The following is a 26,190-nucleotide window of genomic DNA, read 5'->3' as shown; positions in this document are numbered from 1 at the left end:
TATCAAAGGTCAGAACTAATTAGTGATGATCATTCTGCAATAAAAGTGCAAAAGCAAACTCTTCCCAGCATCAAATGAAGGTAGGGCAGATGTTATACACAGGATTATTCCCTGCAGTGATGTTATACAAGACATATATACCATTGAAGTCCCATGCAGTCCTAAGAGATACCAGAGGAATCTGGTTGACTTATGTGCTCCAGAAAACCCACCAGATTTCTATAAGCTCAAAAATCCACTTCCTAACAACCCACTCATGATCGCAAGGGAATTCAGAGATAACAGGAAACAGGAGAAGGCTTACATTCCTTTCCAGTTCAATTGCCCTGTCCTTCAGTTTCAGCAGCTCCATGGTAGCTTCTCGGTGTCCTGTTTCCAATTTCTCACTCATTTGGTGGTTGGGAATGAGTTTCTCTGCTGAATACCTCTGTGACTTCTGAGTATACTGCCCATCCTGTTGAGTCTGCTTAAGTGCATCAAATTCCTTCTTTACCTGCAAAGCCAACAAGCAACAACCTTCAATACTGATTTAACAGTGGGATTTTATGTTAATAGTGATGGATGTGCAGTTCCTCTCTTGCACTGTAGGGACTTTAAGGGATTCAGGAACCATCACCCTGACTTCCCAGATGGGGAAGCTGAGACACAGACAGGTGGAGGAATCCACGTCTCTTGGCCTCCAGTCAGGTGCCCTTTGACTCAAGCTCACTGTCACCTAACAAACAGCCTGTTCTTAGGTCAGATGCTTCAACTGTAGTCTTCCTCAGCCTATGCTCATTAAACAAAGCAGAAAAACAACACCGTGGCAATGAAAAAACATGGGAAAACAGAGGTCTGAAAATAGTGGTTATGTAAAAAACAAAAAACAAAAAACCCCCAAACCACCAACAACAAAAAACTCCTGCTGTGCCCCCAGCCCAACAATTTTGCTGAAATTGGTGCCATTATATAGAAAGGGACAAGAGAAAGCAGTCCAGTCAAAAAGGGTTTTGGGGAGTGGGTGTATGGGTGTGGGGGGGAGGGGGAAGTAGAGATAACTTGTTCTTGCCGAGTTTAAAAAAAAGCAAAAAAAAAAAAAAAGAATGTGCAAAACACATTGTGAACCATTAAAATTCAGTTAACCTCTTACCATATTTAGATCATTCTGTAACTGCTGGTTCAAGTTCAGGGAGTCTTTCACTTGAGCTTCCAGCATTGCAATCTTTTCCTCTTTCACAGCTAGTGTTGTTTTTAGTGCTGATTCAGTTTTGCTCTCCAGAATCTTGTATTTCCTGAAAGACATGAAAATAGCTTTCCAATGTCTGCCACTAGGATATGAGCCACCATCTATGTAGGAGACTTCACCTTCACCCATTCCAAATCTCACCACATTACATTATATGAGTTTGCTGCTTCAGGAAAATTATTTCCTCTGTTGCCACAGATAGCTACTGATGTATTATAGCTGGGGAGCCTGCTTTTGGAAAATCCAGTCAATTTTAATAGACCTAACACCAGCATGGCTCTACAGAAATATCCGAGAGCTACGTAACTTAAAAGTGAGTAAGCTTTTAATCTTTTTCCCCTAATTGCACAACAGCAATTTCTTCTCATGGCACTTTTGTACATTCTTGCCAAGGAGAAAAACCCACAATAGATTCTAAAGACTTCTACAAGATGGGTATGTTTCTCTAATTAGGTCTTACCAAGTGGCCTGTATACACATGGGTTGTTGGGGTTTCTTTGTTCATTACTATAGACTTGCAAAGAAATTCCTTGCAATCAGGAATTTCTGAGGCAACATCTATGTTTACAGTAACAAGTGGCTGGATCACCAACGACATGGAGTAATAACAGACACTATTTAATAGACACTATTCTTACTTGTAAAGACAATATGAGAAATACACACTGAAATAGCTACCCAGCTACTCTACTGGGGAGTAGAGGGGGGCTGTAGTAACACTGGCTAGCATGGAAGGAGAAAATGGCATTTCTTCCTTCCACCCAAGAAAATGTTTTGCAAAACTTGCAGTATACTTCCCAGCTTGCTACAGAAAAATAAGCTTTATGTCCAGGATTGGTAGAGGTAGTTGGAGTGAGACAGATGAGAACCAAAAAGAAAGGCAAAGGGCTTGAGTTAGGCTGAGGAAAAGCCTGCAAAGTCAAAAGAATGACTGAGAGAGCTCAGTTTCCTTACGTGTCGTCATTGCCATTGTCATCCTGTAGCAGCAGCTCTTTGTTCAATCCGATTTTCTCCAGTTCGTGGCTCAGTTTGTCCAGCTCACTAGACAACTGTTGACTCTTCAGCTTTTCCAGGACCAAATCCTGTAACAGCAGTAACACGATGAGTTACTGTGCAAAGGGTGGTGGATAATTATCCAGCACTATAGTTGTTTTTTTTTTTTGTTTTTTTTTTTTTTTTTTTAAAGTACTGAAAAAGTCATTGGATAAAATCCTAGTTCCAAGAAGGTCAGCTAAAATTCCTCAGCAGTGACAGCTGAGTGCAGAATTAAACTGATTGCTTTTATTTAGGGTTTATTTGGAATAAATCTGAAGAATGCTTCTTCTGGCCTTTGTCTCGCTCACTGCACTGAATTACTTCTGCCGACACTGGCACCCTGCCCTCCTGCCAAAAGAGGGAATGTGTGCAGGCCAGGAGACACCCTGCCCGTGTACCACAGAAGGGATGTGCACAGGTCAGGGGACACCAGCAGAGGGAGTTCCCACCTCTCAGCTGGGACAAAAAGCCCTGCTGTAAAGCCCAGCCAAAGGATTTTGGTATGAAAGTTTCCTGAGATAATATGGTTAAGATGCTATTACCAAGGGATTTGGTAACAGCGTATTTTCACTATTCTGAGTTTCTGACATATAACAAATTACTGCCAAAAATAAAAAAACATAACTACATTGTCGTGTAAGAGACAGGACAGCTCTGGAGACTACAAAGCTTGGTCACTTATTCTGGTACCTACTGGACCATTCTGGTTTCATTTAGGTTTCTTTGGGAGAAACTTAAGCAGCACCAGACAAGTCAGTCATAGGAGGAGGAGATTTGATGGAGCTGTACCAGAAGGTATACTGGCACAATGCTTTGTTGTTATGCCAGTAAAGTGGTCTATGTGGAAATGGCCTGAGAATACATAATACCAGCCTGCATATTTAAAAAAGGAAAAATCATTTTTGGTGCATAGCCAGGTTCAAAGACTCTTATAATTCAAAATTCTCTGAAGTGCAAATTACCATACAGAACTACATTCATGTTTCTGCTCAGAAGTTTTCTTAAACAAGGCATGAGGAAAGAACAAAAAAAAGTTACTGAAGCATTTCAAGAAAGAAAAAAAACTATCCTGGATATCAAACAGAAGCAAGAATAATTATTTTAAAATACTTTGTTAGACACAAACTGTAGGTATTCAATAGTCCTCTGATATCACAAATTTAGCCACATATTTATTCATATGGCAAGGGAAAAAAGGTAAGGCTAAGGTCGGTGCCAGTCCGTGGTCTGTGAGCAGGTCCCTTCAACATCCATGAACTCCTTCTGCAGAACCCACAGAAAGTAACTAAGGAAAAGAAGGTACACTTCTGTATGGGTCTGTACCACTGGAAATCTGCAGAAATCTGAGAAGGGAAAGATTACAAAGGACCCTTCTCAGCAATGCTATTATTTTACTTATTTTTAAGGAAAGTTGGATAGAAACACAAACTTGGGACTATATAAAATGTTGCTGATGAACTTTTTTTCCTCCTCAAAATTACACTAATGCTTCAAAAACTAAAATAAAACTAAACCTTCAAGTAATTGGTCATTGCATTAGTCCTGCTAAGCTTATTTACTTCACTGAGCTACTGCAGCATTGGCCGTTTTCCTTTGAATGCTTCCACAGGAAACCTGGTTTCCGCCAGGACAACAGCAGCTGGGGCAGGCAACAAGAGTGAGCTGCAATAACCTGGATCTGCTCATAGGCCACTTACAAGAGTATCAGGTTCTGGCACACACATCATTAGTTTGCCAATGTCCTAATGCTAACTGTGTATTTTTAAAAGATGACTACTAGGAAAAGCACGATTACCACATTCTGCAGTGGAGAGGGGTGCTGGAAAAGATCGCTGCTACTGAAGAGGGCTGCTTAGCAGGCTCTCACTCTGCATGGAAGCTTTTGGGAAAAGACCCTGTGGGTAGTTATAAAGCAAAAACTCGGTGCAGCTATTTTTGAAAGGGTGAGGTTGGTCAACTGGGATGGCTCCTGTCTTAGCTAAGTCTGTTTTAGAACAGGGACGTCAACGTGTCCTCAGCAATGACTCTTAAGCCTAGAAGTTAGACTATATCTCCCCTGCTGGAGCTCCCATATTAGCAAACAATTTTCTGGCCACAGGGTTAGAGAAAGTATCAAGTCTTTGGTTTACAGCTACCACATGGCAGCTGTGTTAAAACCCTACGCTGCATGAAAAGAGATGTCATTTGGAGACATTGTGTTTGTGGACACAAAGTGGTACAATGCAGTTTTTTGGCAGGTTCCACTTTCCAGAGCAACACTATCCTGTGATGGCTGTTAAGGCTGTGAAGATCTCCTAGCTCATGTATTACATAGTCATGGGACAGCTGTCTCCCTTCAGCACTTCACAGAGCCAAAACAAAAAATAGTATCATGTTGAAAGCAGTACTATTATTTTGCTTACCTCTCTCAACGTAGCTAGTGTTCTTTTATCAATTGTAACTTGCTTTATGAGATCTTTATTGTCCTTTTCAAATTCTTTCAGCTTATTAGATGAATCTCTGAATCGAGCAATTTCCTTTTCTAGTGTCTTGTTTTCTTTCTCAGCAACTGCCAGCTTTACTGTACTATCATCCAAAATAGCATCTTTCAGCTCCACTTGCTGCCAAAGCCGTTTTGTTTCCTTCTCCAGCATTTTTTTGTCTTTCTCAAGCTGAGACATTTCTTGTTCTAGGGCTTTGTTCTCCTTTTCCAATCTCTCTAGCCGTTTGGCAGAAATCTTTAGTTCCTCAAGATTTCTCTGGAGGACCTGATTTTCACTCTCCATTCCCTGTATTTCTTTTTCTAGCTCCTGGATCTTTTTGCTGCTGTTCTCTACGATTTGCTGAAGTCTCTGGTTTTCAGAGTTGATGCTCTGGTAGCTTAACTCCAGCCGCTCTGATTTCTTGCTCATTGCTTTTAACATTTCCACATTCTTCCTTAAGTCCTCTTTCTCCCTCTCCAAGTCTTTATTTTCTGCTTCTATTTGTGCCATTTTTGTACTGGTAAATCTCATAGTCTCCACCACTCTCCTAAGCTCCAGATTTTCTTCATCCAATTGCTTGTTGTCCCTTTCCAGGTCCCCTAGCCGTATGGAAATATTCTGCAATGTATCCAGGGATTTTCTTAGCTTCCTATTTTCCACTTCCAGATCCCCATTCTCCTGCTCAAGAACTTCAACTTTTTCTGTCACTATTTTCATCGCTGCTGCCTTCTTTGTGAGCTGTTCATTCTCTCTCTCCCTGGTCAAAATCCTTCTGCAATTGTTTCTTCTCAAATTCCAGCTTGCTCAGTTTGCTACTAGTCTCTGTAACCGTTTCATGAAGGATCTTGTTCTCTTTTTCAATATCTTTTACTCTTGCCTCACTGCTCACTTGAGATCTTTGTCTCAGGGATAAGACCACTTGATTAAGGTGATCATTTTCTTGTTTAAGGTCCTTTATCTACATAAACAATAAAAAATTTACACAAATGTTACTCATCTACCTTAAAATGTGCAGCATAAATTAGTCCTGAAGCAGACAGAATAAAACCATGTCCATTTAATCCAAGACAAACTCCTCAACAGTTTTCCCTGACTAAAACCAACAACATAAATGTATGAAAAAAATGTTACCTCTGGTAACATGGGATTCTAACAAATTAAAAACGGTGCCATATTCCTCCTACCAGCTAAGAAGGTCGAGGCAGAAGGAGAAAGTGGACAAGTGACCTTCAGAGAGGATGCTTTGTTAAGAATCATTCCTAATAAAGGGCATCCTTCTGTTTAGGTTTACATTCACATCTTTGGGATCCAAAGATACAAATTCTCTCTGACGAGGCATCAGAAACCGCAAAATATTTGCAAATTCATAGCAGTTACAGATGTCATTAAGGACACACTTTCTGTAAAAACAGTATACTTACCCCACTGGCCAAATTTCAGCTGAAACCATTGTGATTTAGACGGCAATTTGCATTTGATTCTTATCTAAACAACATCCACAGAAATCAAAAATACCTGAAAAAATCAGAATCTGCCCTTTTCTGACTACTGAGGATACTTCTGTTTTTACTTCCTGCCCTACCTGTGAAACATTCATTAAATCTTACAATAAGGAGTCTGAAATGTAAGACTTTGATGGTAAAGCGCAGTTGCCCAGGTAGAAGTCTGGGTAAGAAACCTTCAAGATGAAAAGCACTATACAAATGAGACATGCTGTTATTAATCTTCACCCCACAAATTTCAGAGTAAATTTTAATCTGTATCTATTTTCTTTGCTAGTCGAATAAATACAGATAATTCGTTGCACAAACTTGTGAGAGGATAGTTTCAGGGCACTGTACAGTGTACTGCAGCACAGTAGTAAAAGCTGAGGGGCATTTAAAATATCAATCCAGAAGGCATACATGCTTTCTCAGCATCTTTTTAAAATAGAGCAAAAAAGGTTGGCTGTCTAAAAAACCCAACCAAACCAATCAGGACATACAGCTGGCAGAAGACCAATCTTCAGCAATGAAATAGGGCTTTATTTGCACATCCTAAAACCAGTTGGTATCCCATTTAGTAAGATCCAGGACTTTTTTCCCCAAAGAGGGAAGGCCTGTCCTTACAACAGCCTATGGTTCCCTATGGATCCCCCTATGGTTACAGGAGCCGTAGCTACCAAAACACGCTGGGCTTTTTTTGCTCAAAGAAACCTTTTACCTACACTTGTTCAACTTTGGCCTGCACTTAATAGCTCTCAAATTGCCCTATTCCCCTGGGAGAACCAAATGCTGTAAGTGGCATCAGTAAATTACCATTACCAAGCATATACTTTTATATTACACTTCTGAACTTTGCACCTGTCTGTCTTTGTCAGCTTTTAGAGTCTCCATGACAACTTGTAGCTGTTCCTTTTCTTTTATCAGCTCCTCACTCAAGGTCTCCAGATCTTGGTTACTTTGCTTCTCTTTTTCAATTTGATTTTGCAGCTTCTCAATCTGTGTGGAGAGAATACACCGAAACACATCAGCCACAGCTTGACACAATGACTGTTTGCACTTTTAAGTTATTTTGGAGACTAGAAAGGAATGAGATGGGGACTATGGCTGAAAGATGCAATCCTTCCCTTCTGCAGCTTGCCAGTCTCACAGGAGGAAATGGACTGTTTTGTTTTTCTCAGTGCCAAGAATTTCCTTCATGCCTATTAAGATTAGAGCATATAAGGTACAGCAGCAAGAAGTGCTTCACCTGCCTGCATACCCTGTTGTGCTCCTGTCGTCAGTGATTAAGTTTCTGGTGCTCACCTTTCTGAGGGACTTGCCTCCTCTTAGCCTCTCCATCACTGATGGCCTTAATCTATCAGTGAACGTGGAGAAAGTTGAGACAATTCAGTGAGCAACAGAATTTAAAAAAAAAAAAAGAAAAACCACAACAAAAACCAGGAACAGAGGAAAAGCCCTGGAGTTTCCAAGTTTACCTTCCCTCTCCCTGTGCTCTGTTGGCCCTCTGTTTTCCCCAGTAGGTGACAATGCTGGATTTGAAAGATTTGTGAATAAGGCCCCAGTCCTACAATGAACGACATCTTTTACTCCCTCCTTTTGAAAGTTGTACTCATAATGCACTAGGCACTTCAGTATTTAGAAGCAAGGGGTTCAGAGAGCTTCCCAAGCCAGGAAGTATTCCTTTTTCGGCTTGTAATGTACTGTGAGCACCTACAGCTCTGCAAAAGCATCAGCTCATTTTTTTGTGTTGGTATTATGAACTTTGCCAACAGTAAAAATGTCAATGGAAAAGGTATTAACAATAATTCTTACAAGTGGGAAATAGCTGGAGGCTGGGCTCTGCCTATGTCAACATGTGCCTCGTTACAGGAAGTGTTTAAACAAGCAGGGGCTGCCCAGATCAGAGATAAGAAGAGCTTAACAGTTAGAAATGTAACCATGTTAAGGTTCATTGGTCTCAAAGGAGCTTTCAGAGAAAGCTGGAACATAAACCAAATAACTCAGCAATAGCTGGTCCTCATTAGCACCTCCCAGAAAACTGGAGGCAAGTAAGAAATTACTGTTTATGGCTTGTTTCAGTCCAAGTTAGAGTGCAGAGAAAAGAGATAGGTACTTGGACTACTGCTACTTGCCTGTGCCTGAAAGGAGGGTGTTCTATTATTAGTTCCTCTGAAAACCTTGCAGGAAAGGAAAAAAACCCATGTACGTGGCTTTTCCTTCATATTGTCTCCTCTGGTACTACCCAAATAATCCTGTTCTGGCTACATGATCCTTCCAAGCACTAAATCAGCAGACAGCCAAGCATACTCTGACATTTTTTGAAAGTCTCAGACAGTAGATGAAATCTAAATCCAGTTAAATTACTTTAGGGAGACAAGATTTTACTATGGGTATCTCAGGAAAGTTACAAAGAACCCACAGGCATACAACATTTGAGAAAAACACTTATCTCTTGTCCTATCTTTATACATGATTGTCTTTATCGAGTCCTTAAGAACTGTTGCCCTCTCTTTTGCCTACTGTAGAAACCGTTCTACAATGAATCAGAAAGGCTTGCCCTATTATCCCCCTTTCCCCTAGCACACCCCTTGTGCACATGGATACCCTCTAATTAAGGGCATACAGGTGTGAGAAATACAAAAGTACATTAGAGGAAGAGAATATTTAAAAAAAAAAAAAAAAAGTCAAACATCTCAAACCTAGTGGCTTTCTATGATGGAGTGACCATATCACTGGACAAGGGAAGAGCTACGGATGTCGTCTATCTGGACTTCTGTAAGGGCTTTGACACGGTCCCACACAACATCCTTCTCTCTAAATTGGGGAGATATGGATTTGATGGTTGGACTGTTTGGTGGATGAGGAATTGGTTGGATGGTTGCATCCAGAGGGTAGTGGCCAACTGCTGAATGTCCAGATGGAAATCGGTGACAAGTGGTGTCCCTCAGGGGCCCATATTGGGACCAGTACTGTTTAATATCTTCATCAATGACACAGACAGTGGGGTCGAGTGCACCCTCAGTGAGTTTGCAGATGACACCAAGCTGAGTGGTGTGGTTAACACCCCTGAGGGACAGGATGCCATCCAGAGGGACCTGGACAAGCTTGAGAAGTAGGCCCATGTGAACCTTATAAGGTTCAACAAGGCCAAGTGCAAGGTCCTGCACCTCGGTTGGGGCAACCCCTGGTATCAATACAGGCTGGGGAATGAAGGCATTGAGAATTGCCCTGCCGAAGAGGGCTTGGGGGTACTGGTGAATGAAGAGCTGGACACAAGCCAGCAATGTGCACTCACAGCCCAGAAAGCCAACCATATCCTGGGCTGCATAAAGAGAAGCATGGTCAGCAGGGAGAGGGAGGCGATTCCTCTGGTGCAGACTGTTCTGGTGAGACCCCAGCTGGAGTACTGCAACTTTCTCTACTAGAAAGAGATGGACCTGTTGGAGCGGGTCCAGAGGTGGGCCACAAAAGTGATCAGAGGGATGGAACACCTCTCCTATGAGGACAGGCTGAGTTGGGGTTGTTCAGCCTGGAGAAGAGAAGGCTCTGGGCAAATCTGATTGCAGCCTTTCAGTAATTAAAGGAGCTTATAAGAAAGATGGGAACAGACTTTTTAATAGGGCCTGTTGCGATAGGACAAGGGGTAATGCTTTTAAACTAAAACAGGGTAGATTTAGACTGGATATAAGGAAGACATTTTTTACAATGAGGGTGGTAAAACACTGGCACATGTTGCCCAGACAGGTGGTAGATGCCCCCATCCCTGGAAACAGCTCAGGCTGGATGGGGCTCTGAGCAACCTGATCTAGTTAAAGATGTCCCTGCTGGTTGCAGGGCCTCTAAAGGTCCCTTCCAACCCAAACGATTCTATGATTCTGTGAAATCAAGACTATTTTACATATCATGTATCAGGTCTCTGTACCCTGAGACATAACTGTATGTCTCGCACAGCCTACAGAATACTCTCTACTATCTTTTTTTCCCCCCAAATCTCCCTGAATGGGAGGTAAAGTCCATCAACAACTTGATTGGCCTGTGGTGTTCAGTCAACAGCTCCCATCACATTCTGTGCTTCTCTGGTGAAGAGTTCATGCATTTTGACTGCTCTTAATAGGAGTATTTTTAACTGCCATTTTTTTTCATTGGTCTGACACATACAGTGCGCCCCTTTCACCACAAAGGCATTCCCCACTACTGGTTTTTGTCTTATTTAACTACCAGACCTGTAGGTGACCCCACCATGCCGATGCATTAATCATCAAAAACATCAGAGTAATTCTGGAATCACAACTGTTGGCACCAATACAGTGCCATAACAAGAGGCGCCCACAGGAATGTGCCTGGGGCAGAGGCAAAGGTTGACCACAGTTGTTCAAGTGACTTAAACTGCAGATACACCACAAGTATCTGCTGAGTGCTTTATATGCCTTGATCTCAAATTTAAGCACGTAAATTAGAGCTGGAGTGAATTACTCATACACAGCAGGTCCTAAATGGGAATGTGGAAGGAGGAGTACAGTGAACTGAACTTTTGCAGTTTCCTTATTCACAGAAGAAAGTCAAGAAGCAGAACCGGTCTCTCAACTTGGCAAAAGAATCTCCCCAGAAGATGGAGTGGTCCAGTGATGGATACCTCTTCACCTTGGCAGAGAAACTGGCACTCTGCTAGTTACAATCTGGTAATCCATGACCACCATTTCATATCCAGATTTTTTCTCCCCTTTTCCTTTAAAGCATTCAGTTAGGCTATAAACAGGCCAGAGAGGACTGAAATCCACACTGGCACTTGGCCCAATTAATCAGAGTTCAGGATGCAAGTTACTAGCCAGACAAAAATAAAGCTAGTGGTTGGAGGTAAACTGAGCACTGTGTTTCACAAGGACAACCACTGAGCTAGCATTTGAGCTAAATGTAGTCACAGTTAATAGAGTGTAACACACATATATATAAAAATAAATTTTACAAGTGATGACCTGCGTGTTTGTTACCAAGATTAAAAGAAGTCAGATCTTTGCAGAGAGGGAGACATTGGAGAACTTCTAATAGCCAAAAGGACAAGACAAAGATCTGATCCAGGACTATGGACAGCAAAAGAGACTTACTTAAAAATACACTAGCCTGAATTCACTTGTATGATTTATTTTACTTACATGGAAACGATATTAAAAACCTTCAAATAAACAAAATAGTTCAATGTGGCCATGGCTTCCTTGCCTGGTAGTGACTATCATAAGACAACAAAAAGGGACGCAACCAGCAGTACAATCTGACAGCGACAAATGAGCACGGAAGGACAGCTTTTATGAAACAGGAACAGTCACTTTTGCTAACAAAGATGCACCTAAGTGGGCAGTGAAGCAGAAGGCAACAGAATACACCGATGTTAGAGCATAATTAAATAGATGGGCCCCAAAACATGCCCAGTCTTCTGGGGGCATGGGTGAATTCCCTGCAACCCCCTATCATTCAGGAATGCTGTACAGTCCTGTCCACACTGTGATTAAAAACCAAAAGAGCTCTGTTTGTTCCTGTGAACAAATTACCTTTTTGCTAAGTTGCTGATTTTCCTTTTCCAGTTCCACAAACTTTAGGCTGCTCTCTTTGGAGGTCAAGGAGGCATCTCTCAGCTCTTGGATTGTGTTCTGCAAGCTCTGATTATCCTTCTCCAGCTTCAGTATGCGACTCGAAGCACATTCATTCAACTCAAACACAAAGGACTTTCTGGCTGTTGAAACATGAGAATCAGAAGGCAGCACTAACCAATTCACATCTCCCTCCCTAGGTCCTTAAGATCCACTTGTATGAAGAGAATTGCAGTCAGATCCTTATCATATCAGCTTGACTGCTAAGTAAACTGTTAAAAACAGAACCCATTTTCACAGATAACAATTAAGACCTTTAATAAACAGGGAAGTATCCGAACAGGTCTTAAAAGTTACTTTCCTAACTCTTCCTGAAGTTGCTTTAGCCACATTAGTAGCAAAATATACTTTGATACCCTCTGATACTTCCATCAGAGGAAATAAATTGAGGCAGAAAGTAAACAACTGCAAAGTGTTTGCTAAACCAGCAAGATGGTGCACTTGCAGAAGCTAGTGAAAACTTAGGTATTTGATCATTTTTAGTCACAGAAAAAATTCTTACAAAAGTGTGTTCCAGTGCTTATATTCACAGCCACTTCAAGAATATGCTGAATCAGGGAGGATATTTGACTACCAGGTGCTCAGGCACAGGACATCCATCACAATGTTGATTATAGGAAGTGTGTGAAGTTGAAATCTCAGAATTAACAAGATGTATGCAACTTTTACAACAGAAATGTTATTTTACTCTAATTGTTTGCAGATCAAAAGTCTCGCTACCTCTCAGCCTCAACTCCCAGCACCAAAGACTCATAGTTCTGTTCACTTCTCTGCTCAGCACCTGAATAATTATGAGAGCAACCCTCTCTTTCACATGGGATAATTGCTATCCTTCACCTCAAAACCACATTCCGCATGAAATTGACTTTAACATTGTCTCCAAGTCACAGAAAATTATTCACTCCTGCTAAATAATCAGCACTATTACATTCAGCTCCCTGAGTACTTCAGAACTGTCAAGTTTCTGAGAAGGGAGAAATGGGATTTTACCATTTTATGGAGCACCACCTGGAGAGGTTTGGTCAAATGAAGACTCAAATAGTAAACATTAACTAAATACTCCAGTTGGGTTCCATCCTGAAGCAAAGCCCACCTAAATTACTTTCTCCATGCTTATTTTTTTAAATTATTTTGAATAAAATATTCCAAACTAGCAGGTAAAATCTTCTGCTATCTGTCACCTCTGCAGACTCAACTTGAAATCTAGGAACAGGAGGTTTTCTCAAAGAGCTTTGCAGATTGACTCTATTTGTACAAATAGGCTGCATTCAATTCAGAACAGCAACAAACATTGAAATGGAAATTCTTAAAGAGAATTACTGTATAAAGTAGGACAGCACTTCTGTGAAATAAAGTTTCAAAGTTTAATGTTCTTAGTTTTTTTTTTTAAATCAGAATTCCTTTGCTTTTTTTTTTCCCTTACCGAATATAAAAGATTACTGATATTCTCAGTTCCTCTTACTCTCTTTTTCTTTGGTTAATCAGAGAGGTTCTTGAGCTCCAGTGCTAAAGTGCTAAGCCTCAGTGCTGTGAAGGAATCTCATCTTTTTTCATTTGTTCTAAACCACTCTGTTGAGCAAATTTTGGAAGTTATGCTTGACAGAAATGCATAAATAAGAGATAACAAAATAAAACCACCATCCTTCCTTCTGTTATATCACTAGTGAAACCAAATCAGAAAGGGGGCAAAACTTGCTATTTGAAACATGCCAAAAAATTGGACAGTTTTATGTTTTCCTGAAATATTCTTCATCAAAATTAGTAAGCTTTGAGACAACTGTGTTTTTTCCCCCACTGACTGATATAATAAGCAATAGCCTTGATTACACATAAGGAGGAATAGAGTGCCATTCACATCTCAGGCTAAGTAATTTTACTTAATTAAAAGTAATAAATCATTAGCCATTAATCTTAGTAAAGGAAACTCAGATCCTAGACAGCACGTAGATTTGAGAATTGGTGTCAGGAAAAATTCAGTTGCTTTACAAAACAAAATTTTTTTTTCTAGACAGCTTTACTGAAAAGTGAACATCCGCTTACTCTAGTTTATTCCTTTGTCTTCAGGTAAAACTGTTCTTGGTACACAAAGCCAGACACGGAAGTCTTAGCAGAATCAGGTGCATAATCAATAAAAGCTGCACACTGACCCACATGAAATAGCTTATATTTCTCAAGTTCCATTAAGCATTGTTCTTTAGGCTGGTATTATAGACAGAATAAATGTTATACACAGAAACCAATGCTAAAACCTGACTAGTGAAGGAAGCATTAGTTATGTTTGTGATAGTTATGGAAATCAAATCAACCATTCAAAGAAATAATCAGCCAGTTATTTTAACTGTACACATTTTTCAGTATCTAGTAAAAATAAATGACTTCAGCATACACTACTTCCTGGAACTTAAAAATCCAGCTAATTGTCTGTACTAATTGTACTAAAGAATACTAAAGATCACAGACTCCTCCCAGCCATTCAGTTAGAAATATCCACTGTTCCGTGTGACACTTCTGCTGTGTCATTTACAAAGCTTTCTTTTCATTTTTATAATTTTATTTAAAAGTCACTCTCTCAGTGACGAACAAAATAAAAGGAAAACATTTTAATGCTTTCAAAAGAAAGTGAAAGAAACTAGAAGGAATACATTTTAGAAGTTCCAAAAAACAAAGTTCAAAGTCAAACAGCTGAATGAGGGACGTTCTCCAAGCTCAGACTTACCTTCTCAGTCAACCAACCTGACTGAGCCCATCTCAGTCAACCAACCCCGTCCACTCTGAAAGAAACCACAAACACGGTAACAGCTACCCCAGCTGGTACTCACTATCTGCAAGATCTGTGCTTTTAGACAGTTGTTCTAGTTCCCAGCCTAGGTGTGCAGACTCATTCATGCTCTGTTTCTGTGCAATCTCCAAGACCATGTTCTCCTCCAGCAGCTCTTCAATTCTCTTCTTGTCCGTGTCCCGGTCCTGTGCAAGACACACAAGAATGAAAATGCACATTCAGCTTATCTGCAAGATTGTCCATAGCAGTTGAACTGCTACAAGCACAACACACATCGAGGGTAGAAGAATCTCCTTAGACACTGTGTGCTTTTATATCAAAATACATGTGGAGCATTAAATGTTTGCTGTGGGCTACCATACGTGCCACAGAATGCAGTGCAGAGACACCCAGCTGGCCTTGTTTAGAGTCAGCTCAGGTCCATGATACACTTGAAAGGAGGGTGACTGGATTGAGAACATACTGGGTGATGACAGGACCAGTACAAGCCAGGCCTAGTAAGGCAGGCTGGATTCAAGCTGTCTCCATAGCTCAACTCATTCAAAAACGTGTAGCATCATGCACAGACCCTGCAGATACAACCTTTAATTCTACTGACCTTCTTCAACTCATCACATCAAATTTGGATCCAGTCACATGGATCGGCAGGTAACATTTGCCTCATAATTTGCATTTTAAAATATCCAGAAAACATATCTGGAGAATGAATCTACCATTGCTTCTTACGATTATTTTGGCCACTTGCATTTATGGGACATGAAGTGGTGCCTTAGAGGGTCCCAAATTTTCCAAAAGTATTGCACAGAAGTTCATCAAGTCACTCGGAAAAGCATCATTCAAAATCACCAGCCATTTTGGAAAAGCTGGAGCATGACGTGACCCTTATAATGCCCTGAATCAGTCATTAAACGTAACTCGACACAGCACCCTCAACATCTTTGTTTCCAACAGACCCTGTTGAAACCCTATACAGTTAAACCCAGAAGAATTCAAAGCACAGAGGAAAAAGAAGAGAACTGCTAAGTAAAATGCAAGAGACAAAAAAGTATTTATTATTTCTAGTGGTATTATAAAATCCAATGTTGCTTTTTGCTTGTAGGCAATAATCTGCCACTTCTTACATTTCCTTGGCTATGGAGCAATAAGCCACATCTCTGATTTACACAGAAATAAGTTTTGGAGTTTTGTGTCTTTTACAGTGCTAACAGATTCTTAAAGTCACTGTAAAGGCTGGGGGGCTCATTTCCAGCAAGAAAGATAATTTACTACAGTAGATTTAATTTCCTATAGCTAAGGGATTTCCACTTAACTGTCAGATTTTAACATCTCTGTTATCAAAATGTATGAAAGCAATCTGTATTTTAAAATTGTGATATACCTTCTTGCACAGAATTAAATTCAGGCTCACACAAAGTAGTATTGGCAATATTTACACTGTTAACATTAGAATATTTCAAGAATTTGTGCACACAAAGTTCAACTAAAGACCTCCTTAAAAGCACTGTTGATTTACTTGCCCGCCTCCAGTGGTTTCTGTGACATAAATCTGTGACCTAGCATAAAAATAGACGTAAAAAAAAAATTAGTATCACAAAAAAGAGAGGGCATACCAGCTCTACATCATGAAGTTTGGATTTCAACTGCAGATTTTCCTTCTCTAATTCATGCAGTTTATCACCACGAGCTCTTGCCATCGTCAGCTGTTCTTCTAGCATGGCCTTTGTTTCAATTAATATGATGTTGTCCTCTCTTAACTCCTAAGGAGAAAAAGTAACAATGTTAATCTCTTTACTTTAACTGACTTTTGGAAGACCAGGTGACTTTCATAAACTGACATTACAAAACACAAGAAAGAAATCTGACATGTTTCTCTGTTTCAGAAAAAAGGTTTTACCTGATATTTTAATGGGAGATTATACTATATTTAATTCTCTGTGTCATTAATGCAAGTAAATTAATATTTCTTACTGTTTTTTCCTGAGTTTTAGAAGTTTAATGGAGTTCCTTTTGCTTTATATGAGGTGCAAAGAGACTCAAGACACAGAAAAGCAACTGTTCAATTCCAATTCCATTGTTATTATACCACTTTTATAATACCATTTCCTTAGCCAACTCACTGTAGGCCCCAGTTTCAAAATAGATTGTATTTTTTTACTTTTAAGGGATGTTATAGTGTATTCAAAGCACATTAGAGAGCACTATCCATCAATATAAACTATGTCCAATCCCTGTTTCAGTACACTTACATGTAAATGTCTATTTAATAAAGTTTCTCTCTCTCTCTCATAAACAGAATTTTAATTCACTCAAACAAGAGAAGTTGCTTTATACTTCTCACTTAACACGCACCCCACCCCATCCCCAATAAACACATGAGCATTAACTGCACAAGCCATGTTGCCTATCCATTACAGCTTTTGGATCTGTTGTTACTGAGTAAAAGTTGAACTACTTAGCCACAGCATTAGAAACAAGTTAATTATACTGTTCCTTGCAAAGCAACAAATGAAGCTGTGTGCAATCAAGTATCTTATCTCCAGAAACATGAAGTGTCCAAAGCATAAAATCTGGCCATGTACACATGGTCATGTTTTAAACATTTTCATTAAAATACATCCTATCTCAAGTTATAATACCTCACTGCTAGCTTTTACTCTTGTTGATCCTCACCTAAGTCCTGAGTCAGATACAGAATTTCCCACAGCAGGAAAGTATCAGCATTTAAAAGATTAAATGGACACAGGACGGATTTTTGCCCAGAAGAGATACAGTGGGGCAAGAAGCAGATTAATCGATTCTCTAAATAAATTTTCTTTGCTTTCCTCCCTCCTCCCCCATCCGTTGCCCTGCTCCAATGAAGTATGCAAAACAAGAAAATGTGCACACAGGCAGGATGAAATGCATATGGTTTAATAAGTTTATTCCTGGACAATGGTCTTCAAAATGTGAAGTCTCTGCTGACATCAGTGTTTGTGTCTGTGCTCTCAGACCACAAACATCCAAACCAAGTAGATTCCTGAAAGATCACCAGGCATGAGCAAATTGCTTTCACTGCTTAATCAGCAACTACCTTCTCATTTTTGGGGGTAGAATCAGCCTTAACAAGCCTTATGTGGCTCAGTTATTAAAAAAAGAAAAAAGATACCTGTAAAGCACAAGTTAAGAGCATCTGATGACAGACACTCCCCTTGCCTTTTGATACTACAGGGGGCCATGATTTAACAGCCTCATACTGCAAGAAATCTTAGTTGTTTGCTACATTTTGACTGTAGATGGCATAATATGGGAAGTCTACCTTATGCAGTACCATATCACCCTTGATCTCTCAGTGGGTCAGCCTCCACCTTGCAAAATACGAGAGGAAAAATTTCCCTACTACAGTAGTATTAAAAGGACAAGTATGGTAGTGCTTGTGAAGTGGTTCAACTACCGCAATTAAAATGTCTGAGTATGCAAGTAACTAAAATAATAATAATACCAGAACACTGATTTTATAGAAACAGGATTTTGGGCCAAGTCTGATCTAACAGGGTCAGTTCAGGCTGGGCAAGCTAAAAAGGCTGACACTAAACAGATGACAGACCAGAGGAAGTACACGACAAACTGTGCCGGGTGCTGTGTAAGCTGCCACAATATCTGTAATGAAACAGCAACATGACAAGAGTTTATTTTGCTAGGTCATCACACTCGATCTGGACCACAGGCCTAAGAAGTAAGGTGGTGTCTGACCTCAAAAACATGGCCTCAGAACTGTCCCCCAAACTGCCTACCAAGCAGGAACTAGTTATTTTAGTGCCTCGTGAAGAGTCAAGCTACGTGCCAAGCGCACACATGTATCCAGGCTCTGGTACAAACCATGCATCACTGGGAGCTGCAACGTATGGAAGACTGAGGCACTTTCCACTGAGCGCCGAGGAGGGGTGGACATGTCAGTTCAAAGCTGTTCTTATGAAATCTTAAATTAATAACCTGGTGAAAATGCCTGCTATGGCAAGGTCAACATTGCTCATCGGTGTGCCCATGATCTGAGGTTGTCTTAATATTGAAAAGTTCATATAATTTAAATAATTACTCCATGGGAGCTTTGTAGAGTTACATCTCAAGGCCTGGAAGGTAAAACTGTCCCACCTAAAACATGTCAGCACTAACATCTCGCAGAAGTCGCAGGGATAACACAGTTGATCTAAAAATGTGTCTGGCTACAAATCACACTTGTTAGACAATCAGCAGGTGGTGGTGCTTCCACTAGAATTAAGGTTTATTTTTTCTTTAATTAACAAACCCAGCAATGCTATTTTGTAATTATGAGTTTATTTTCAAATTGACAGCAAAAACAGTTGGATGTGGATTTTTTTTTTTTTTTTAAAATACACTGAATTTACTAGGCAAGGGATTAAAAAACCCCTTTGGTTTATATCACTTAAATTGTGATGTTTAATATTCAACATGTATAATTTGGCTTTTGTAATTTCTAAAATAAATTACATATTGTCTTTAGATCCTGTATCACTGTGCCTTAAAATAGCTTTAAGAATGTGCATTGTGTACTCATATGGTTACAATTAACTCTGGGAGTAATTGGTTGCACAATCAGGGTGTGTTGCTACTGAAAAACATTTTCAGAAACTAAAGTAGCAATCAGATCGTTTAAATCTGAAACTAGAGAATTCGCACACATATCCAGGCCTAGTTATTAAACAGAGTTGAAACCCCTCCCTTCTGTCAGTTGAAAACCTGCCCATACCGAGCCGTGACACAGTTAACATCTTGCAGCAGTCAAACATTGCCTTGGACAGCTATATGAAAACATACAAGAGATGCTTTTACTTTTTTTAACATTCACAGAAATTCCTCCCGTCATCCTGCATGGAAACGTGATTGCAGTGAGAAGGAGGAAGAATGGGCAAGGCAGAATCCCTGGCCTCGGAAAATAATCTGATCTCCTGGAGCAGCACAAGGTGCAAGGGAGAGGTTTCAAGGAGAGAGGCTTTATGTTGGAGAGAAGCACTTCCTTGGAGGAAGCCCTGCATTAAGCCTGGTCCTCTGCATTCACATTTACAACCTCATTAAGCCACCCCAGCAGGAAGGTCTCCAGAGCACATTCATCTCCAAGTCCCTTGAACGACAGTCAAATTAAAATGTAATTTCTGAACAACTTTGTCAAGACAAACAGATAAGGAAAACAACACATGCCTAAACGTGTTACGTTCAGGTACAGAAAGACCGGCTCCTTTTGCACTTCTTCTGCAATAGCTCCTTAAATCTCTTCCTGCTGCCCCTGCTGATTTGTATTATGGGCTTTCAGAAACTACTTGCAGCTTGCTCACCGTTGCTAAAGCTTGTCACAGTATCACACACAGAGCATATTCTGTATTTTTTTCCTCAAACTACCAAATGTGTATGTGAACTACAAGAAGGAAAAGATTTTTAAGTGCTTGTTTAATAGCCTTCTGCACTGATGCACAAAGGTAAACCCACTTTTTCTTCCCACTTACCAATTTGGCACTGCTTATTAACAATCCTGTCAAGACCCTATGAGCCTTAAGGCCTCATTACTATGGAAAAGTGGCTTACACTCTACTTTATGCACCTACATTTTCATCGCTGTACCTCTAAGATTTGTTCGGGTCTCTTAAGACTTAGATCTCAGGAAGCCAGCCGCAACGAGTAAATGCCACGAGATGAACCAGCACTGTACTGTCTAGTGGTAAAAATCTCTACCACGTTACATCCTCACACACATCTTGCAACTTGGAATTGTAAGTCAAACAGTTTTTGAGGGAGTGGGAGGAATCCAAGCAGACACTGAACTGACTGCAGCCATTAACCCTTCTTTTGGAGGGGTGGAGCACTTGAGACAGCTAAGACAGAAAACTGAGAGACCATGGAAAGTTGGATACTGACTACTATGCACAGCTTTTGTACTACTCCATGACCATAAAAAAAGACAGAATAGTGCCCTGTGGAATCCTCTGAATGTATCAGCATGAAACCAGCAGAGTTTGCCTGACGCTGCCACTGCTCAACACTGGCAGCCCATGGCTGTGCCAAGACTCAATCGATGATGGAAGAGGGAGTGGTGAGAATGCAAAACTCTCTGGCTATTCCAGACCACAGACCAGCCTGCACAGCTGCACAATCCTGCTGCATATTAGAAGAGCTCAGCCCCTACAGCAGTGACAACTTTTGCTAGAAGCCACGCTGCGGCCCAGAATTAGAAAAGTGTCATTATCTGTGGGAAATGCTCTTCGTTCCCCTACTGTATTTCAGGGAGGTATCCTTGGAGGGCCAACACTCATCTGTGATGCTCAACACTTTCATCAAAAACTGGCAGGGTGGAAGAGGGCATGAGGAAAGCTGGAACAAATTTGAAACTGAAGTGGAGGTCTCTTCACTGAATATGTTAAGCAAGATTAGCATGCAGACAGCAGAGCAGGCAATGGCTAGCTCTAGGACAAGCAAGGAGACCCAGAACTCAAGAACAGAAATAGCTAACTCCCTTGATCTCAGATGAAGACAAGACTAAAACACTCCTCTCCTAGCTCCGATGAAATTATCTAAGCAGCAGGTAGAAGCTAAGCAACTCCAGTGCACAGCCCAAAGGGAAATGCCAGAATGCCCTGCTGATAGCTAGTGTGCCAGGTTAACGCATGGCTGATTTGCCAGCTTGAGGGAAGAAAACAGAGAGAGAACAAACTTCATACTTCCTAATGTAAACTGGGAATTACTGAGAGGGAAGGGAAGACAGGCTTTTGTAGTCTATTACTACATTTAATAACCATCCGTTTTAGTGAACCTATTCATAAGGAGCTGGCCCCTTAGGTTAGAGAGGGAAAAAATATCACCTACAAAGTAGAGTTTATAGAGCAGAAGAAATCAGGTCTGTGTTCTCAGCCAGAGGGCTGGCAGATGAGAGTTTCAACATCACTCTTCTATCTCAGACCTGGGATTTTACCTAATTATAGTGAGGCTGTCAATTACTGAACCTCCATGTGTTCAGCAAGTCTGGATATTTATTTGACTTTGGCTGAAGTGTTACATGTGTGGATTATTGAGAGTTTAGGCGAGAATGGCTCAAAGAACTGAAAGGACAGAAAATAAGAGCAGTCTGACCTAAATTTGTCAGCCATACTGACAGCAATGAGTCTGTCTCGAAGATCTCCAAGGTCCTTTCCAACCTAAGTTAATAAATAATTCCAGGATGGGCATAGCTGCAGGTGACTAAGCTGAGTAACTGGCATTATTACTGGAACAAAGCTATACATTTCTCATTGACATACCCTACTCAGGGCACTGGGGAAGGTCCGAATTTTCTCTCCTTTCAACTACAAGCAACAGTTGCAAGAAGGGGTGGCTAGAATTTGGCATGTGAGGTCATGCTTAAAAACGCCCAGCCATTTTAACAACAGTTGCAACTGCTACAAACCCCTAAGGAAAAACACCCAGACGTTCATTTAGCTAATTTATACATGACATTTAAAACACTGGTCAAAGAAACAACTCTGAAACATAGGCATTTTGCCTAAGAGTAAATTTTCAAGGCTAGACTAAAGGTCTGGATTCTCTAGAAGAAGCATCCAGAAAAGGTCTCTCCTGCATAGCCACATAATGCTGAACTAAGCAGACTTTATTAAATCTAATGGGTATTTATTTTTTGTGTGCACCAAGTCCTTCTTCCCACTGAAAGAAGTTTTAATGTTGCCGAGTCAATAACTACAATGTATGTTACGGAATTTCCACCTGTTCCGATATTTTGCTACAGTCAGCTCAGCGACAAATGACACATGAACTGGTAGCACAGTGAAAGCCAATCATTAAGGATTACTCAGCAAATCTTCCTCACAATTTTCACTTGCCTCCATGCGAGCTTTGTAAAAATCCACATCATGAAGTTTCTCTTTGCACCGAACAAGTTCCATCTCAAGTCTTTCCACGCGGTTTGCCCTCTCTCTCAGAGAGTCGAGCTCATCTCTGTACGCTCGGGCAGAGCGAGCATCTGAGGCCAGGTGGATATTCTGTGAGAAGCAGTGAGAAATAAGCAGGGAGAAAACTCTTAGTTGATACTTGAAAGCATGTTCTTTAAACTTTGATTTATTTATTTATTTTAGGTGTAGGCAAATAGCATTCCCCTGGTTCAGAAGTAAGAGAACTTTCCCAACTAGCCAGTAAATTCTCTACAAGATAGAGAGGTCCTTCACCCCGTCCGGACTCTGATATTTCTAATGCCTGCTGCTGCATAAGCTTCAGGCATTACTAGGCTATTTGCAAGCTAAACGGATGAGACTGCTCTCACCAGTTACGTGGAAAGTGTAGCATTGCTGTGCCACAGCCACAGTCATCAAACAGCTTCCTGGAGTAACTTGATTTCTTCATTATAGGCATAGTAGTATTTTTAGGCACACACTGAAAGAGGCATTTTTAAATGGGGAAGAATGTCACAGTAAAACAAGCCATCTTACCTCTTGTTTTATTTTTTGCAGCTCTAGGGTGAGCTCCTCAACTTCATTTTTAGAATCTCCAAGCTGCTCAGACTTCTCTTCCCTGAAAAGGATTAGAAAAATTTAGTAAGATTTTTTTTTCCCCCCCTGAAACAATATTGATTATACAGACACTGCTGGGAATCTGGAAAAGGTGACAGAAATCTCTTAGCATATTCTGAACATAGAGTCTCTTTGTCATGACAGCTTCATAAAAGACCTTTTTTTCTCATGTTACCATACCAAGTATCTGAATTTGCAACTATTTTTATACTAAGTTCCTCTGTTTAAATCTCATTGGTGCTACTGCTGCCATAGCTAGCTTCACTGGCCTCTGGACTTCCCACTAATAACTAAAAAGTGCAGCTAGCAATTAGCATTTTGAAGAGGGGAAGAGAGTGATGAGACACAAACAGAAAAATGGAAGTAGTCATCACTGTGCTAGAAGACCAGTTAAGAAAGCAGAATGATGGAACACCCATGCTAACTTCTTACTGTGTCCTGCTTTTGGCTGGGATAGAGTGAGTTTTCTTCCTAGTAGCTGCTGTGTTTTGGATTTAGATAAGAATGTTGATAACACACTGATGGTTTAGCTGTTGCTGAGCAGTGCTTACACCAGTCAAGGACTTTTCAGCTTCACCTGCTCTGCCAGGTGCACAAGAAGCTGGGAGGGGGCACAGCCAAGACAGCTGACCCAAACTGGCCACAGGGGTATATTCCATACCATATGACATCATGCTCAGTATATAAACTGGGGGGAGTTGGCTGGGGGGCAGTGATCGCTGCTCAGGGACGGGCTGAGCATCGGTGAGCAGGTGGTGAGCAATTGCATTGTGCATCACTTGTTTTCCACATTCTGTATATTCTGTTGTTTTTGTTATTATTTTCCTCCGCTGTTCTATTAAACTGTTTTTATCTCAACCCACGGGTTTTAATTCCCTCCCCCACCCGATTCTCTTTCCCATTCCACTGGGGGCAGGAGAGTGAGCAAGCGGCTGTATCAGACCTAGTTGCCAGCTGGGGTTAAACCACAACATACTGCTATGAATAAAAAATTTGAAAGATGCAGTTCTGAGAGTTCCCAGAAGCCAGTGTACTGAAGCTGACAGGCAACTGCATTTTCAGGATGCACAAGACTTAATATACAAGTCTGTCTAAAAGCACAAATCACTGGTGACTCACAGCTCCTGCCGGATTCTTCTCAACTTAGCCTTTGTGTCTGCCAGCTCAACTGCAAGGTGCTGCTTGTCTTCATTAGAAAGAGGGTTGGCTGGGTTTGGTGAAGAATCTGGACTTGGTGCTTTTAGAGGACTTGGTGGTTGCTGAGACTGCAGATAATCTCTCTCTTGAGTGAGATCTACAATGACCTGGAAATACAGAGAAGTATGTAATGTCAAGAGATATTGTTTTTCAAGTATCTAAAAATTGTTTATAAATGTAGAAAGTTATCAGCCTGCCATTATACAGAATTCAAGCGAGAGCCAGGAGGGAAGGTTACGCAGAGGAAGAAAGGTATCTTCACTATGCTCAGACCACTAAAACATTCCCCTTCCAGTGCTCAAAATAAGCAGTCTATTTTGCTTGTAGAATTCATGAAACCCATGATAGTAGATACCAATGGAAAGACAGGCAAGCAATCACTCAAAGATAATGACTGAGCAGACATGCAGAGACAAAAATCTCAAGACAAAGTTACAACTTCAAATATTTTGGTCTCTCTGCTTCATGAAGAGACCACTCCACTCCTCTCTACCAGTCATTTCACCACACCTCAGTGTTTACATGAGAATCACTGGAAAAGTCAAAATCTTTCTATAGATTCTCAGAGATGTAGTAGAAAGCTGCAGAAGACACAGAAACCCAGTGCAATAACAAGACACGAGAGAAGGAATGGAGCCTGCATCTGCTACTTCACACAAGCTCTATATGGGAGAGGTAAGTCATCATACTTCTGTGCATTCATCTCTCTCATCAATGAGCCTCTTGAGGTGGAAAACCATGTTCCTGGAGAGAGACTCTAGTTCTTCTGGGGCCATATCTGGGAGCTCCAGCCACTGCAAGTCAAAGACATTCTCCTGGTTGTGAGTCACCTAGGAACAGGAACAAACAAACAAAAAATGATTTGTAAATTTGTTTGATGTATATACTGCATCCAAGGTTCTTCTACTGATCAATTCAAAAACATATCACATTTCACCAAAACCAGCTTGTAAATAACAAACACAACTACCTTAACTGTAACACTACCCAGCAATTTCTGGTATTTAGGGGTTATTTTATAATTATTAAGGCTGATTTTTTAAAGTGATCAGATGCATATTATGTTCAATAGCACTTGTGCTTGCATATTAGAAGTATGCAGCTGTCTTACTGCAAGCACTGAAGTGGTCACCACAAGGATCTGAAGGGACCGATCCCGCACTGAACAGTTAGGCTGGCGTCTCACTGAGAAGAAGCCCTGCTTTCAACGAATTTGCAGCTTGCAGCTGATACAGCTAGAAGGAGCTGCCTTTAGCAGAAGTGTCTCTGGTTGCTGCTGGCAGTGTACCTTTCAACTGCTATGTTACCCAAACTGATTTCCTCTGAAACATATAGCAGGCAAGTATCTCAGGCTCAGTTAGAGACTGTTCCTGCTTTTGCCATAACCATGTGCTTAGTTCATCACAATTTTATTTTTTTTTAAAGCAGAACTATGTTTTTTTAAGTGCTAAGAAAAAAAGTTCCCATCTTAGGTCTTCACTATTTGTTCCTCAAATCTCAGCACACTAGGCTTCCTACACCTGCAAGCACTGACATGTGGCCGCAGCAGTGCCAGCTCCCATCAAGGCGCACCCAGCAGGGGCCGTTTCCACATGGCTCTCCTTTGGGTCTCCAAACACCTACCTATATTCCTTCCTTCTACAGAAACCTCAGAAGTCCACAAATACTTGTCATTGGATCAAACTGCTCTTTAAAAACAGAGTGTATGTCCAATTTCAGCTGCAGAGTACACTTTTCAAGACGATCTGAGCTCAGAGGCCACTGTCCGAAGCAAGCCACGGGGCAGCCTGTGTCTCACCTACCACAGGACTTGGGGACTAAGCACC

At 40.8% G+C, this 26,190-nt stretch overlaps 1 protein-coding gene across 1 annotated transcript in view; it reads right to left on the bottom strand.

Moving 5' to 3' along the window:
* CCDC88C (coiled-coil domain containing 88C) overlaps window positions 1-26,190 on the bottom strand; it is an 89,151-nt gene that overhangs the window by 21,995 nt on the left and 40,966 nt on the right. Inside the window, 13 exon segments of the mRNA XM_035888724.1 lie at window positions 305-493; window positions 1,130-1,271; window positions 2,180-2,307; window positions 4,663-5,479; window positions 5,481-5,680; window positions 7,065-7,202; window positions 11,750-11,931; window positions 14,668-14,812; window positions 16,238-16,384; window positions 22,484-22,642; window positions 23,087-23,168; window positions 24,287-24,471; window positions 25,054-25,194. Of these exon segments, the coding sequence (XP_035744617.1) occupies window positions 305-493; window positions 1,130-1,271; window positions 2,180-2,307; window positions 4,663-5,479; window positions 5,481-5,680; window positions 7,065-7,202; window positions 11,750-11,931; window positions 14,668-14,812; window positions 16,238-16,384; window positions 22,484-22,642; window positions 23,087-23,168; window positions 24,287-24,471; window positions 25,054-25,194 (2,655 nt within the window).

This window comes from Egretta garzetta, unplaced genomic scaffold (genome assembly GCF_000687185.1).
Source record: "Egretta garzetta isolate BGI_Z169 unplaced genomic scaffold, ASM68718v1 scaffold361, whole genome shotgun sequence".
NCBI classification, from domain to species: domain Eukaryota; kingdom Metazoa; phylum Chordata; class Aves; order Pelecaniformes; family Ardeidae; genus Egretta; species Egretta garzetta.
This window is presented reverse-complemented; position numbering and strand designations above follow the sequence as displayed.